Source organism: Mesocricetus auratus, unplaced genomic scaffold (genome assembly GCF_017639785.1).
Source record: "Mesocricetus auratus isolate SY011 unplaced genomic scaffold, BCM_Maur_2.0 Super-Scaffold_100028, whole genome shotgun sequence".
NCBI lineage: Eukaryota > Metazoa > Chordata > Mammalia > Rodentia > Cricetidae > Mesocricetus > Mesocricetus auratus.
This window is the reverse complement of record NW_024429209.1, coordinates 17,264,206-17,281,436: the sequence shown is the minus strand read 5'-3', so window position 1 is coordinate 17,281,436 and position 17,231 is coordinate 17,264,206. Positions and strand designations below refer to the sequence as shown.

Here is a 17,231-nt window from a genome sequence, read left to right as displayed (position 1 = left end):
GTCCAGACCAGTAGTGTCATTGGGACCCCAACTCTCTCCCACACAGCAGGTTTAGCTGAGCAGACTTGGATTTTTAGCAAGGCCAAAGACACTGGGTTATAATCAGTGTTCATCTCCCCTTTGAACCCTTCTGGAAAGGCTCAAACAACAATGGGATGTCTAAGGCTCTTCTGGGGGACCCTACAGGCTTTTTTGGTTTTCTGAAACTCTAGATAGTTATTTTTTCCCATGAAAAGTGATAATTTCAGGGGGTCCTTGATGGGGAAGTCCTGTGTATATGTCAATAAAGCACTGTTGGCCAATAGGGAAGCAAGATAGGTGGGACTAGGAGTCAAGGAGGATTCTGGGAAAGAGAAACACAGGGAATCATGATGTAGCCGCCATAGGAATAAGAGGTCCGGACCCCTTTCTCCAGTAAGAGAAAATACTTAGATTAGCAATTATGGGGTAGATACTTAAGTCAGAGATAGCCAGTAAGAAACCAAGCAAATGGCCAACAGCTTCATAATTAATATAGATTCCTGTGCGTTTATTTGGGACTGATGTGGCTCTGGAACCAGGCTGGCGGGAAGACCCCATTACAGGTCCTAATGTGGAGAAGCACACATATAGAAAGAACCGCATCCCAAGCATGTGAATCCAAGGTTCTGGCTCCATCTGTCCATCGGACATACATCTATCTGGGATGCAAGCTGCGACCCAGGCTCAGCTCTAGGACTGGACATTGTAGCTCTCAGACTCAGCAAAGAAACGCACAGACCATCAAGGTCAATGTGAATTTAAGTTGTACGACGGACACTGTGAAACGTAACTCTGCCCCATAGGGTATTTGGACCCCATTTCCATCACCAAACCACAAGCCCTACTTACCTGAAGTTCAAGTTTAATTAGGAATCCAGCCTTGTATTGCTCTGGCCGCTGCTATTGAACACAGCATGGACAAGGGCGGAGAGGTGCCTGGCTTGCTCATCCAGCCTCACAGGAACATAACCTCAAATGCTCACAAGATTCATTTCCCCTGTGGTGTCTTCCCAGTGGCACAGCCAGAACAGGATGACCTTCTCTTTAGAGACCCATCGCCTCTGGAGGCCCATTGAGCAGGTGTCACTCGGCACTGTAATTGCATCTTTATTTCCTTGATGCCCTCCTCTGGAATTAAGGTTCTTGGCAACAGAACCCGAGTCCTTGTGCTTATATCCCCAGAGTCCAGCTGAGCACTGGGGACTAGCAGGTCCCAGACCAGCTTAACGAATGAGCGGACCAATGTGTCCATGGCTGGATTTGCACCAAGCACATGCAGAACTCCATTCCCAGGGTGCCCACCCTCCAGAAACACCAAGGACAAAGAAAAATGTCACCAGAATCCAAGGACCACATGGAGAGCAATGGTTGCTTATTTTAAATGCCTTAAATCAATATTCTGCCCTGAAGACGGGCTTTTGAAGGGTGTGAGGACACTGAGGAGTACGAGTGGCTATCGTCTTATAAAAGATATTAAAGGGCTCTTTGAAAGGACTCTTCAGTGAGAAGTATGAGTGAGAATGTTGATTTAACTCTTTGGAGACATAACCAAATATGAGTTCATGGGTGCACCCAAGTCACAGCATTAGTCACTGAGGGGTAGTGTGTAAAGACATAACAAGTAATGAAGAGGCATTTTATTGTCAATATCGACCGTCATACAACTGAAACATTTACAAGGAAAATCGCACAAATCCACAAAAGGACAGACTCAGAGATGTGCAGGGGGGGCAGGGGAGGGGGGCTGGTCTACAATAGAAAATCAGTCTGTAGCAACGACACTGACTCCTTCTGTCCAGCTGTAAACACGGGGTGGGTCAATATTATCCAGCACATTTTGTCGAGGCTAGGACTGTGTCTTTAAAAAAAGGAAAAACAGAAGGGAAAAAATATATATGTACATATGTCGTATCGCAGCATCTCCCATGGCTACACACATTAGCAGGATGCAAAGCCGCTTTTCTTCCTTCCGCACTGTCCCTGGCTGTCCCTCTGTGTCCTCCTGCCTAGGTCTGCAGTTGGAGCAGCACAAATGTGCTAACAGCTCTTGGCAGTTGCTGTCAGTGCTCAGACCGGTAGGTGGGAAAAGTCTCTGTCCGATGAAGCTTCAGAGGGCTGGTGACATCTTTTCCAGAAAGAATTAGAAAGAAGAAACAGTTATCTCTAAAGAAAGCCCATGATCAAACCGGCTAGTAATGCAATGGATTCTGTTTACCAGAAAGAAGGGGCAGATTCATGACTGGGGACACTTTTCCTAAGGTCACTCTTAGGGATATGCAAATAGGCATCACTAGGGTGTGAGTGATTAACATTATCATTTGCATTTGGCCTTTGCATCCAGCTGTAGTCAGTCTGTTAGCAGGTACTTATATCTTACATTTTCATCTGCAGTAGTTCCCCCCACCCCCATCCCACCCCCACCCCTTCATAGCCCCGAGGGCATGAGAGAGAAGAACAAGACTAGGAAGACTTTTGATGTAGGTGCTTTTTGCAAACCTGACTCAAAATAAGAAAACACCATGATTTTTCTTACATCATTGTTAGTAGAACTACTGACTTTGTTAGCTTTCTCTAGTTCAAGTTCAGCTTCCAGCCAAGAGAACAAATCAGGAATGGCGCCCCCTTCCAGGTTAATGCAGGAATTGGCACACTTCCTCTATACTGGGCAGATGCCAGCAGCTCCATAGTAACCACAATGAACACACAATGAGCGAGCCTGTGCATTCTGGTAAATCGCAATAAAGAAAACCAGGGCTGGAAGAGGCCTGGGAGAAATCAAAGTTTATGCAGCCCTGGTAGCCATGCACCCTTGATTTTATAAAACCAAGATGCTTTGCTGCCACCTCCTGGCTAGGAGTGGCACGAGTAGAGCATTCTACATGGTTGAGCATGTTCTCCAGTCGCAAAGCAGGAACACAAAGAAGAGGACAGGAGAGCTGTCTACCCGCTCCTGTGTCCATACAGCCCATGCAAGATGACTGAAAGATAGCACCAGCCTGGAGTCCACACCAGGGATGCTCTGGCCCGTCACAGCATGGCTGACTAGAGGTGGCCTCAGACAGCCATCAGATGTGACCTTGACAAAAGTCCCACAGGTTCTGCTTTCTCCCGCCCCACTCACTTCAAGTCCCCCATGATGCTGAATACTGAGTTGGAAGCCTGGCTTGTCATCTTTCCCCAGGGTTCAGGACCTCGTCTGTGGCATCTCTCCTAACTGCTGTGCAGGCAATGTCTGTAGGAGGGGTTGACACAGGTATTCGGAAAACAACAGGACTTCCCCAACCTAGTCACTGGCCTCCCGAGAATGGATATGGACCTGAGCAGGCTGGGCTCAGGCCCACAGGACAGTCTGATCTCAGCATGGGGACTTGGACTCACCAGGGCCAGGGTCTCCTCTCACAGTTAAAGGTCTTGTAATGAAACTGCCAGGGCCTCAGAACATGGGTCCCTTGCCCATTGCTCCACTATGAGTCCCAGGGTCAACTGCCATGGGTCCCCAATCCCTAACTCTTTACAACAGAGAAGATGAAGATGAGGATGAGGATGAGGAGGGACTGCTCCTGTCACCTCCAGCCATGGAGCTCCCCATCAGGAGGATGAAAATCAGGCTATATGGTAGATCCCAGCAGAGACACACGGGACACCGTGATCTGGTTTTCTGTCTGAGCAATGAATGATGCAGGGCCTTTTTTTTTTTCTTGTCATTTTGAAACAAATGTGTCTATCTCCAAAGTAGTTCTGGTGGGGGCGGGGCATTTTGAAAAATCCTGGAGCAATGGAAAATCTTTGGCACGGGAAGGGAGAAGATTGAATGTGATTAACAGAACAGGGAATGGAACATGGGAGAGGTACACCGAACTGAAATCAGGGACGCCACAGCTCAGTGTAAAGCCTCCAGGCTGCTCCTCCGAGATCTGCCGTTCCTCTGCAATGTTAGAATTAAAATAGGAGCCGTGTCTGATACTACTCTGCTCAGCACCCTCAACGCACCGTGTACAGGCAAATCTTGGCCACTGGGTCCCATCGCCCAACGCCTTTCTTCATACTTCCCCGCCCCATACTCATTTCTGCCTCAGGACCTTTGCTGATCTGTCTAGGAAGAAGCATTTCTTTCTCCCTATCTCTCTACCCCCTCCATATGGCTGCCTCTTCTAGGTTTAAGTCTTACGATAAATGCTCCCAACAGTTCCCTGATCTAAACAAAACCCCCAAGTCAACAACTATGCCTCACATGGTCTGAAGACTTTCGATAAAAACCGTAAATACGTTCTCTGTTACAGTTAATCTGTGTCAGCTTTCAAATCAGTGTCTACTTAGTTGTCATTCATGAGTCTTCATTAGATTGCAAGCTGCCAGTGGGAAAATAGATGCCTAGCCAGGAGCCTCACCCACACTTGTCAGCCAGCACGGGGCTAGCATAAAGTATATGCTCAGTAAACAGATGCTGGGGCAATGAGTGTGTATATGGATGCATAAGAAACCAGAATGTTAGCTTCTCACTAGACAGCTGATCTTGGAGGCATCACCAACCCTTCTGATCACTAATTTCTTAGTAGCAAAAGAAAGGAACACCTTCCTAAGGCACTGGTTTAAAATCCAGGTGTGTTGGGTACGTCCCAGACAATAACTCCTTTGTTTACATTTTATTTATTTATTTTGTGTGTTTGTCGTGTGTGTGTGTGTGTGTGTGTGTGTGTGTGTGTGTGTGCGCGCAAGTCACTACCCACATGTTGAGAGGTCTGAGGGACTGAGTTCTCTCTTCTATCGCGTGGGTCCTGGGGCTCAATGTCAGATGTATTTATTCACTGAGGCACCTTGCTGGCCTGATTGTAGAACTATCTTTGCAGGGTGCAATTGTGAGCTCTCTACCAGTGTGCACATTGTGAAACTGCTGCCATTATCTGCGCTGTGAAATCTTGTTATTAGTTGTTTTATCTGCTGCATTGCAGAAAAGCTCCTCTGGATATGCAGGCAGGAAATTTTCTTTCACAGATTTCTCCCAGATTTCATGCTAAAGGGACCTTTATATGTTGGCTTTGTATGCTGCTAATCATAGAAGACTTGTTCCTACAGTAGCAAAACTGGAAACTGTGGGAGGAGCCGCTGACAACAAAACACTATTCCCAGGCTGACCAGCAGGTGGCAGTCTAGGCATAAGTTTTGAAAGGTGAGGCCTATTTTTCTCAAACCAGTTAGTCTTTGGAGGTCTGTGTGATTCTCACAGGGATCACTAGAGATGCCAGAAAACCTCAGCTTGAACTCCATCGATGTGGGTGATCTGAGCAGTCAGGCCCTTTTCTTGTTTGCTCATCCAGGCACTCAGGATCCTCCTTTCCAACACCTATGCACACTGCAGTCGCCAGTGAACGCAGCATGGAGAATGTGGAGCCTTGAAGACTCAGCGGGGCTGGGGGAGTGGCGCACTTGATAGACTGCTTGCCTGGCATGCAAAGAGCCCCGGGTTCCATCCCCCCCCCCGGGTCCCATCCCCCACGAATGGCATCGCAATCCCAGAAGTCACAATCTGGAGCCAAACTCACTGAAGGCCAAGACCCTCCATGGCTACACGGTGAGTTTGGAGCTAGCCTGGGCTACATGAGACCCTGTCTCGGGAAGAAAAGAAGCCTCTGTGCTTTCTCCCATCCCACCTTTCAATAAATGATGGTGACACTCTGTAAGACGCAGAAGATGACAGGATAAGACCAGCTGTGACGCGCCCACCCTCCTGGACATTAGCTCTTCCCAGAGGAGAGTCAATACTAATAGTAGCCACTTGATTAAAACAGCAACACTCGAATTGTGATCACTGAGTCATCTCTCTGCTCTTTACTGTAGATGTGACCAACTGCTTGAGTTCCTGCCTGGACTTCCCCTAAGTAGACTACAGTCTGAGACAGTAATCTACACACACACACACACACACACACACACACACACGCGCGCTCGCGCGCGCGCGCACACACACACGGCATGTTGCTCTTGGTCAGGGTATTTGTCATGGAAACAGAGTTAGAGAGATGAACCCAGGAACCTAGCACGCCTCATTCGTAAGTTCAATGAGTTCAGTCTGGGGTGAAATCTTTACAGTGTAGTCTCCCACGTGATCTTTCCAGTGTAAGGGCTACACAAGCCATCCAAGTCCTGCAGCAAGGATGACCCACACAGGTTTGCTGATCAGCTTAAGTATCAGTCAGAGATGAGCACGGTAATTTCCTTGCTATAAAATGTCAGAAGGTGAATTTACTGGGACAAGAAAGGTCTTAAGTGCAGTGTTGACCTGGGAGATCTTGTGAGCAGATTCGGTGAGCAGACCCATACCCTACCTCACAGGATTTGTTTCTCAAGAGGAATGAGTGGGATCTAAGTGAGGCCTGGCTTCCCTGCCCTCCCAGAGGGTCCTGGAGCAATGGTCCCTACCAAGACCAAGAGTGGTTGGAAGAAGCACTGGAGGCTGAAGGAGCCCCGCCCCCTCCCATTTAAAAATGTCTGGAGAAAGAACTGGTGCAAGCAATGTGCCCACTCACCTTGCAGGTGGTACAGCTGCCCTGTGCTGTGCTGCCTGGTGATGTGCTGCCAGTAGGCACTGCGGGGCAGGGGCACCACGGTGTTCAGTGAGGCAGCCCGCTCACTCATCTTCATCTGGAGCTGGGATCAAACAGATAAGAGAGGTGAGTCAGCAAGGCAGAGCCTCACAGAGACCAGAGTGAGGGAGAGTGAGACACATGACAGTGAGTGTCAGAACCATGGAACCAGCTGCCCACACACCAAGGGCCCACTCCATGGCAGCGGGCAGTCCCCACACACCAAGGGCCCACTCACGGCAGTGGGCAGTCCCCACACACCAAGGGCCCACTCACGGCAGTGGGCAGTCCCCACACACCAAGGGCCCACTCACGGCAGCGGGCAGTCCCCACACACCAAGGGCCCACTCACGGCAGTGGGCAGTTCCCACACACCAAGGACCCACTCACGGCAGTGGGCAGTCCCCACACACCAAGGACCCACTCCATGGCAGCGGGCAGTCCCCACACACCAAGGGCCCACTCACGGCAGTGGGCAGTCCCCGCCTTTGCCTGCTTTACCAGCTCCATGCTCGTCATGCTGGCGACACCAACTTCCCTTGGGGGCCACATTCCCACTCAGCTCAACCCCTCTTGTCCCCAGCGGGTGACCTTATCACCCACTCTGGGGTTAAGTAGTCCACCCATGTTGACAACCAAAATGAGGTAGTCCTCTGGGCTTCTGTTAAAATTTTTCTTGAACAATCAATACACAGGAGCTAAGGATTTGTGGCAATTACTTTAGTTGCTTGATCCTCTGGGTAGACAATAATTCCTGATGCACAGTAGATATGAAAGCAATAGTTGCTGAAAGAAGACCGAGACTGTCTTAGAAGAACAAAGAAAGGAGGTGACGGTGAACAGACAAGAGGAGGGAAGCCCCCCCCCCAAAAAAATGAGGGCTGAACAAGCCTCATGGAGTCCTAGAGCCCAACCCCAGACATGCTGACTGACTGCCGGAACCAAGGGCTGCTTCTTGACTCGACCTGGTTTGAGTTGGATGATCCATAGCCATTGTCAGAAAACAAAAGCTACCTGTCTGCTTGTCCAAGGCACCTTCACTCAACCAGGTGCTGAGGGAGTGTAAGAGCCAACAGGGAGCTAGAGTCCAGGATGTTAAGAGGGGCACAGTCCACGCTGGCTCTGCCACGGCAGGAGCAAACACACAGGAAAGGAATGTCAGAGAAAAGCAGCTAGGGCCACGTGCACAAGAAAAGGTACACAATGTGAAGGCACCTTTGCACACCCTCCCATCCGAGTGCCGGTCTTGGGGGATCCACCACACTGCTTTCCCGCGCCAGAGCACAGGTGACTGTTCTCTAACTTGACACCCTCAGCGCTTGAGCACTGGGTAAGCCATTGCCACTCTTTAAAACAGAGCAAATATTCACGAAGACATGGGTTCGTGTAGGATATTTATCAGCATATACTCTGTGATCAGCAAAACCTGGGGTTGACTTAAGCATCCCTCAGTCAAGGCCTCAGCAGTTGCTCATAGACAAAACAGGATACTCAGTAACAGCTTTACCTGAAGACAGAAGAATTGAAGTAACAGCAAAGGTAATGTGTGTATACATTGCAACATTGAAGGGAGCACAGCAGACCACTTGGTGTCACACGAAAAACGCAGTGGCATTAAGTGTCTGCCCTGCCAAGCTGTACAAGAATTTGATGAGAAAGATGCATGCTTGCCCTTGCCTGGGAAAAACTAAGCATAGGCAGAGATGGTGGTGATGGCGATGATGATGGCACTGGTAATGATAGCGACGATGGTGCGGGTGGGGGGTGGGGGTGGTGATGGTGATGATAATGGTGATGGTGGTGATGGCAACAGTCGTGACAATGGTGTTGATGATGGTGATGAACAGTGGCGGTGAAGACTGTGATGATAGTGAGGATGGTGATAATGATAGCAGCAGTCGTCACGATGGTGGAGATAGTGAAGATGGCGGTAGTCAAGGTGATTATGACGGTGGTAGCAAGGAGTGGTGATGGCGGTCTGCAATTTCTCTCAAAGAAAGGTCCTCCCTGTATGTATGCCTTCATCCTGAGTGGTTTCACGCATAATGTCTGCACATTCTCTCAATAAAACCAAACAATATTAAGTTTCACACCCAGGAGACGGAAGCTCGTTACAGCTGATGAGATTCAACTTGAGAAAAAGATAATAAGCAATCACTCAAAGATAATTTAATTTATATATGTTGCTTCATCATTGCTGGATTGAATTTCTGGTTGCTGTCATGACTGCATAGTTATCAAAGTATGTCCCCACACGACATTAGAAAGCACCGGGTTTCGTGGGGCAGTGTTCCCTGAGAATAGACTCTGAGACTGCAGGGTGGGAAGGACGAGCACACAAAGCCTGGAGGGAGCTGCTGTGGCCTTTCCCAACCTCAAGCCAAGTCCCCCAGGAAGAAAAGAGAGAGAAAATCAACTGTTGACCAGTGACGTCTGCTCACGGTCAACCTAATTTGCATGCAACATGAGAGACAGAGGAAGGAGATGAATGTGGAGGACACTCTGGTGATTTGATTTTCTTAACCTAAGATTATATTTAATATAATAAAATTTTAATATAAAGGAAACCCTTGGGAAATAGCAGTCATTTCGAATTATTTGCTGCATTACCGCAAATACGTTTGGATGGCCCGGCACGATCTGGCGGTATTTTTAGAAAGCTTATTTATTTAGTAACAGGAATGAAGTGACACTGGTGTCATGTTTTGTAGAGAACAGCCACAAAGCCTGGCTTCTTACTCCTCCCTTGGCCCTTTGGAAGAATATCCAATTCTATGAAAGGATCATTTAAAAAAAAAACCTGCCCTTGGAGAAGAGCGACAAGAAAGGACTCGTGCATTGGACAATGTGATGACTGAATGGCCCTCTAAAAGGGAGAACATTCTGGAAGTCACTGGGAGACCATTTGAGGGGGAGGAGGGGGAGGGGCTCCCTTGTTCCACCACCCTCCCTGCCAGTCACTGCGGCTCACAGAGGCAGAGGTAGCAGAGGTAGCAGGCACCATGTGAGTGACTGTCAGGAACATCAATGAGCGGCCATAGTGGCTGGCTGGGGAGGATGGGAGCTCTCCTCTCTATTCAGCGCTTCCCGTATGCCCACGCCCTGTGGCTGGTTTTGACCATCTAATACTTGGGCACTGGAAAATAAGAATCACTCCAACATTGAAAAACAATGGGGATTTCTGCTAGGAAATGGCATTCCTGGAAGACTTCCACTCAAAAAGAAAAAAAAAAGTGTGGAAATAGGTTAGAGGAAGGCCACTCAGAACCATAGCCTCAAGTGTAGACCCAGCCACTGTTACACTGAGGCCCAGCTTGGGCAGCCCACAAAGGCTGGGTCAGGCTTACAAGGGGCTATAGAACATGTGAAAAAAAGCATTGCTTGGAAATGCCAGGTCTGTAAATGGAGACAGGGTTTTTCTTTTTTTTTCCCAACTGCCCAGTTTTAAATAATCACACAAAAGCTTATATTAATTACAATATGTTTGGCCGATTGCTCAGGCTTATTGCCAACTAGCTCTTACATCTAAATTAATGCATTTCTATTCATCTATGTATTGACACGCAGCCATGGTTTTACTGGTCCTCTGGCATCTTGCTTCTTGGGTGGTGGATCATGTCTCCCCTGACTCCACCCCTCCCCATCTGAGAGTTCTCAGTGTAACTGTTTCACCTAACCTTATCCTGCCTGGCAGTTGGTCAAACAGCTTTTATTATTAACCAGCGAGAGGAATACATATTCCCAGTGTACAAAAGGATTATTCACAGCACAGGTCTTGGTTTCTTTTCTTGTTGCTATGATACAAATACTCTGACAAAAACAGCTTAAGGGAGAAATTGTTCATTTCAGTTCATGGTTCAAGGTACACTCCACAGTGTAGAGATGTCACGGAGGTGGGGGGTTGATGTGCTTGGTCATATCACACCCACAGTGGGGAAACCGAGGCATGAGTGCCGCTGCAGCATGACCCACAATCTCCTTTTTATGTTCTCCGGGATCCTTGCGCACAGTAAGCAGACCTCCCTACCTCAATCCAATAAAGGTAACACGCCATAGACATGGACAGAGGTGCAATTTCCAGGAGACTCTAAAGTATCAGGTTGACACTAGGCATCACAGAGGGCATGAGGAGGTCTAGTTGATAAGGGCAGAAGAAGCATTATTTCATAAGGTGGGCACTGGTGGGTGTCTACACGGGCAGGATTGCCTGGTGTGGGCATGTTCCTCTCCAGGGTAGCCCTGGGTTCCTCGCTAACTCCCCATCTGCCAAGAAACAGTATTGTCTGAAGCAGCCACCAAGGGCTTTGTCTATGTCACAACCGGCTTCCCTTCTTTTAAGAAAAGTCCCGTGCAAAGCTTCCCAGGCTCTACACTGGGAGGGACCTTTCTTGACTTGCCAGTGCCCCTGAGCTCCACGGGAAGGAGCCGGATGTGAAAGGGAACGAACTGTGTATCCTACTTGCACCACGCTCTCGCGCCCCGTCTCCTCGCACACACTTCCTGCTGTCTACATGGAATGACAGCCACGAGGAAATGGCAAGCCTCCCACGCCGACTCCGCTGTCGACTCAGTGAATAAATCACGAAGCATCCAAGTTGGAAGAGCTCTCAAATTAACCAGCCAAGGAAGCAAGGGTCTCCAAGCAAGCTGCTACTTCCTGGAGGTGGCCTTCTTGTCTCACTGATACTCAAGCCTCAGGCCTCGCCACTGCCTACACTGCTCAGCCCAGCCTCCTCCAGACATGACGGGATGCCATCCCATGCGCTCCCAAGCCTGAGGGTCCTCTCCATTTCCCAGCTCCCTGGTGCTCACATGCCCTCCTGGAATCTGCGCAGAGACCACAGCTCTCCTCTTCCTTCAGCACGGTTAGGCAACCCTACCTCACCTCAGAGTTCTATTCTCGTTCGGATCTTTCCATCCCTTTTCTAGAACCCCTCATGCGGTCTACTGCCCAATGCAGACCACAGATTCCTGGAAAATTGAGAGTATAGTTTTAATCTTAGCATCTGTAGCACCCAGCTGGGGGTCTTCAGGGGCTAAATAAACATGTGATGGATAAAAGAATAAATGGGTGTGGGAACAGGTGAAGCGTGTAGTAAGAAAGGGTTTTAAAACCTAAAATCCAGTCATCTCAGCAAATGTGAAGGTATAGCTTCTAGATGCCAGACTCATCAGGCACATGGGTTCAGGTTAAATGAAAAGGGCTGTCACTGGCTGGGGTGGGGACATCACACTAATGCTCCATTTGATTTATCTCACCATTCAGGTGAGGAACTATGTGCACACGTGCAATCACTTGGGACAGGCTGGTAGAGGGTGACTTCAGCTCTGCACATTCATTCAGCAGTGTTAGCTCCAGATCTCTCCAGGGAAGAGAAAGACAAAGTTTCATGAAGTCAATCATATGCCCAGTTTGTACTCACATGGCCCAGCTTCCCTTTATGCTGTAGGAAAGCATGCAGGGCTCTTTTTACAGCAGCCTAACACAGTCCTGGTGCTGCGCCATGGCATGAAATACTCAAGGCAGCCAACCAACCCGTACAACCCGTGGGGTTTTAAATGTAATAAAGCAACAAACTGTCAGGAAGAATTCTTTGTTCTCCCAAGTCTCTTGTCCCAGGGTCTTAAAGGGAAGTCAATAAGCCATAAACAAATTAACAAAAGCATCAGTAGAGGCTGGAGAGCTGGCTAGGTGGTTAAGAGCACTGGCTGATCCTGTAGAAGGCCTGGGTTCAGTTCCCAGCACCCATATGGCAGCTCACAACTATCTCTAACTCCAGCATCAACTGGGTGTGGTGCCCTCTTTTGGCCTCCATGGCCCATGTTGAACATGCATACAGACATGCAAAATACCCGTAAATTAAAATAATTAAACTTTAAGAGATGCCAGATTTTTATTTTAAAAAATGAAAGCAGATCTGATGCATATGAGCATATGATCACGTGTGAACTCAAAATGATCACACTTAATTTTAACACAAATAACATCATGTTCATGTATTTCGGTTTATATTGAATTCCCAGGAGAGGTGAATCCTTGGGGAAAGTAGATGTGCCTGATGTGCCAAGGAGACAGGCCTTCCTTAAGAGATAGTGAAAATGTTCTAGAGTTCATTACAATCTCACAGCTCTGAATATAAAACCGTTAACTACATAGCTTAAAGGGATGCACGCCTATGCTATGTACACAAAGATGATAAGATGTGTTTCTATCTCAGGGAAGCTTACACCAAAGTTGCAAAATTAGTTTGCAGCACTTTTGACACAATTTGCTAAAAAAAAAAATCACATGATACTGTGGGTTGGTGGTTAGCTTCCAGCCAAGTGATATCAAAGGGCCCAGACACATTTCCAAGCATTTGACACCACGGCATGACCTTGTCATCTGCAAAGTTCAGACTTGACAACAGCACTATCGAGTTACCCCCTAAAAACAAAACAAAAATGCAGAAATACAGTCTCATAAAATTTTACAGATGTTTACTGTATGCAACTCAAGGGCTCCAGGTTAGTAAATACACCTTCCCTGGAGACCTGAGTGACTCTTGGTCAGGGCATGTGAGGTTGGTGGTAATGCCTTAGAAATCCATTAAGGACCCTCCCAACACTTGCAGTGAAGGAGGGGCTGTCTGCTAAAACCTTCCTCTACTAAGAAAACTCTATCAGTCACTTGGGAGAGAAAATATTCTAATGATCAGGCTATTAGGTACCCACAAGACCTGGAAGGTAACCACAGCTGACCCTCTCCCCGCAAACCTGACAACATTCTTCCTTCAGTCTTACCGACAGGAACCTGACCCCTGTGCCTTTTGTGAATCTGAGCCCAGAAGTGAATGGTGGCAGGGGCCATACCTGCAATCCTGTCCCATATTGCCCTGCTCTGGAACCCATTTGCTTCTGAAGTAGAGCAGTGTTTGGAAACATGGAAGAGCATGGCCAGATTGGATCCTTGCCTGTGGCTGTCAGTCCTGGGGGACACGGGTCATAATGTGACCTTGGTCTGGACCTACTCAGATGCAAGCGTGTGTCACCACCTTGGTTAGTCCTTGCGACTCAAGGTCTGGAAATCATCCTTATCATACTAACTGACCTCCCCTGGTTTCAGTCAGAAGTAACCCAAGGAGGACTCTGACAATGACTAGCACATGTGCAAACAATGTTAATATTATCATTGTCCATCATTCAACCTTGTCCTGAAAGGATGGCACCTGGATACTGTTCAACAGTAGGATTCAAATGAGTCAGGAGCCATACCTAAACCTGGGCATATTTTCCAACCAAGAGGCCCCCAAAGTTTATGTAGTTCTTTTCCTTCTTTCTTTTCTTTCTTTTCCCCTTTTCTTACCTCCCTAGCTCCCTCCTTTCCTCTCATAAGACAGGGTCTCAGGCAGCTGATGCTGACCTCAAACTCACTGTGCAGTCAAGGATGACCTTGAACTCCTGGTCCTTCTGCCTCTGCCTCCAAGTGCCCAGATTACAGCTTGTGACATCACCCCTGGTTAAAATGGCGCCGGAGATCAAGTCCACGGCTGCCTTCCTGCTTGACAGGTACTCTACCAACCAAGCTACATCTTAATTCAAGCCTAAGCAACTCTGATTACATCCTCAATTGTGTGTGTGTGTGCGTGCGCATGCACGTGTGTACTCATCTGTGTGCATGATTGCGTGTGCATGTATATGTATATGCATGTGTGTATATGTGTGAATGTGTGTATGTTTACAACAAATGTCTAGGATGTTTTAAGCATAAAGTATGGCAAAGTTGACTCAGATGAGACAACATTCTGAGAGAGACACAGAGATACGGGGAGGGGGTATAAAGGGGGAGAGTAAGGCGGGAGGAAGAGAGGGAGGGAAGAGCAACTCTCAAATATCCCTTTTCTCCTTCTACTCTATACTTTGCTGCCTCTTGGCACCCCCTGTCCTTGCATGTAATGTCCACCCATTTTCCTATCCAGGACATGAAGAAATTTTCTCCTACTCCCCCCTCCAACTCCATCCCCCCACACCCTGACCAGTTCTGTTGTCAAACTGACACTCCTAGGGAGGGAGGACCTCAGTCCCATCAAGTTAGCCTACAGAGCGTTTTCGGATTGCTGACTGCACAGGAGGGCCCAGCCCACTGTGGGCATGGCAACCCCTAGGCAGGTGGCCTGAGCTTCATAAGGAAGGTACCTGGCCATGAGCCGGGAATGCACTAGTAAACCATGCTCCTTCATGGCCTCCTTCAACCACTGCCTCCAGGTTCCTGCCCCGAGTTTCCGTCAGTGATGGGTTATGACTGTAAGCCAAATAAACCCTTCTTCCCCTAAGTTGCTCTTAGTCAGTATTCAGTCACAGCAGCAGGCAGACACACGCCAAGTAAACAGAATAGGATATGTAGAATAAAATGATTCTAGAATAGATAGAGTAAACTGTTTCTGAAGCTCCTGGTGTACTTACAGAACAATTACAGAGACAGACGTGAACTACAAATGTTGCAGAATGCTTGCATTCCATCCCTACCCTGAGAAGTCACTCAGTCTTTGCATATTTTTCCTGGCAGCAAGAAGGGGAAAGTATTCCAATATTTGTGATATTTATGACCTGTTCCTAACACTTGTAATATATTGTGCCCCGTCACACAACTGATACACTTCTGTTACGTTTAGGAAGTACAGGAACATATCTAAGATAGATCTTAAATCAGCTTCAAGCAAACAACAGAAAGGGACAAAGCCTATGAACATGCTAGTTTATTTCTTGTCTACCTTCTTTTAAAAGGTACATGAATAGGAGCCAAAGAGATGGCTCGGTGGTTAAGAGCACCAGTAGCTCTTCCCGGGGATCTAGGTTCAATTCCCAGCACCCACATGGCAGCTCACAACTGTCTGACTCTAATCCCAAACGAAGTGAAGCCCTCTTGTGGCCTCTCCCGGCACTGCACACACATGGTGTGCAGACATGCATTCAGGCGATCACTCATATCCATACTAGGTTCTGTTGCCAGCACCCACCATTGAACAGCCGACAACTGCCTTTAACTCCAGCTCCAGGGGATCCAACACCTTCCTCTGGCCTCCCTGGTCACCTGCAATGACCTGTGCATACCAACACACAGACACACATGCATACATATGGTTAAAAGTGAAATGTGCATACTTGGCATACATTTGACACAAACTACCGCACCCCCCCCCTTTCCGTGTTACTCAGCATAGGCTTGCCCTAACATTCTTGAACACCGTTGCGTTCTGTGCTCGTACCACAGTCCACACCAAGCACAGTAACTCCTGCTGCCGCTTCCTAGCCATTTTCATTTAGCGGACGAGACACCCGGTATTCAGATGACTTTCCAGCATCCCCTCTCTTGCTGATTTTTCCCCAGTTTTCATTCTGAGATGGCTGTTCCAATGACCAATTTTCAAACAGGTTTTAAACCTTCACTTTCCCCTGAACATTAACATGTCTTTTGAGTGACTCAAAAATCACTCTTAAACAATGCTGCTACGTCACGAAGGCTGTGAGTTGGTGATTTCATTTCTGTGCTTAAAGAACTCTCACCCCTTCAGGTTATCGTGTAACAGACTAATCTTGAATCATCAACAGGAACACACGTGAGTCTTTGGGAAATTATAGAAAAGGGATTTAAAGGCAGGGAGTAGTGATTTTCTACCTAGACTGCGGGAGTGATTGTTTGTTACTGGGGTGAATTTAAACACCGCATAGCCACACTCTGTCTCCTAAATGTGTGTTCATAACTACAATCTTCCCTTAAAAGAAAATTTTTTCATGCCCGGCATTGGTGGTGCATGCCTTTAATCCCAGCACTTGGGAGGCAGAGGTAGGCAGATCTCTGTGAGTTCGAGACCAGCCTGGACTACAGATCGAGTTCCAGGACAGCCTCCAAAACAATACAGAGAAACCCTGTCTCGAAAAACAAAAAGAGAAAATATTTTTCTTTTATAAAAGAATATATATAAATGCATATATACATATACACATACATGCATATATATGTATGCATGTTATGTTATGCCTAGCAATGGCATTGGCCATCTCTCTCAGGAGTCTTAGAATCTTGGAATGTATCTCCTGCAGGTACTCCTATTTGCGGGATGAATTAATGTATTAAGAGACATAAAGGTGAGGTAACTAAGCCTGGGAGAGACACAAGGAGGTAAACTGGAGGGGCTCATTCTCTGCCAGTGTTCATAGTTTACGCTGTGTTCAAACGGAAATGAATGTATCTTGGAATAAATCCCCATCTGGCTCACTTGGTGCAATGACTTGGCAATTCTGACTAACACGCTTAGGGCCGGGTGGGTATGTCTCCCTCCCAGGGACAAGAAGGTGAGGTGGGTAGTTAAGGTCCCAGGAAAGGGCGGGCAAGGACAAGCAAGACACCTTTGCATTCCACATATCTCCGTGGGTTGACAAACTCCCACCCACCCCACCTCCATCCCAGCCATCCACTCTCCTCCAAAGGACACTAGCAAATAAAACCAGTTATTAAAATGCTGCCAGAAAAGGCTCTCAAGGAATCCAGACACACTCTCAAGCCTAACCTGAAAGAAGCGCTTCACCTAGCTCACGAGTACGGAAAGGGCTTTAAACTGGATCTTAAGCATCACGTTCACTTCTACAGAA

General features: G+C 47.7%; 1 protein-coding gene across 1 annotated transcript in view; it reads right to left on the bottom strand.

Moving 5' to 3' along the window:
- Positions 1–1,643: 1,643 nt before the first annotated feature.
- Dok5 (docking protein 5) overlaps positions 1,644–17,231 on the bottom strand; it is a 140,780-nt gene continuing 125,192 nt past the window's right edge. The window contains exons 7-8 of the mRNA XM_040732879.1: positions 6,546–6,666; positions 1,644–2,146 (exon numbers count right to left, since the gene is read on the bottom strand). Of these exons, the coding sequence (XP_040588813.1) occupies positions 2,082–2,146; positions 6,546–6,666 (186 nt within the window). The 3' untranslated portion in view covers positions 1,644–2,081. The remainder of the gene's footprint in view (positions 2,147–6,545; positions 6,667–17,231) is intronic.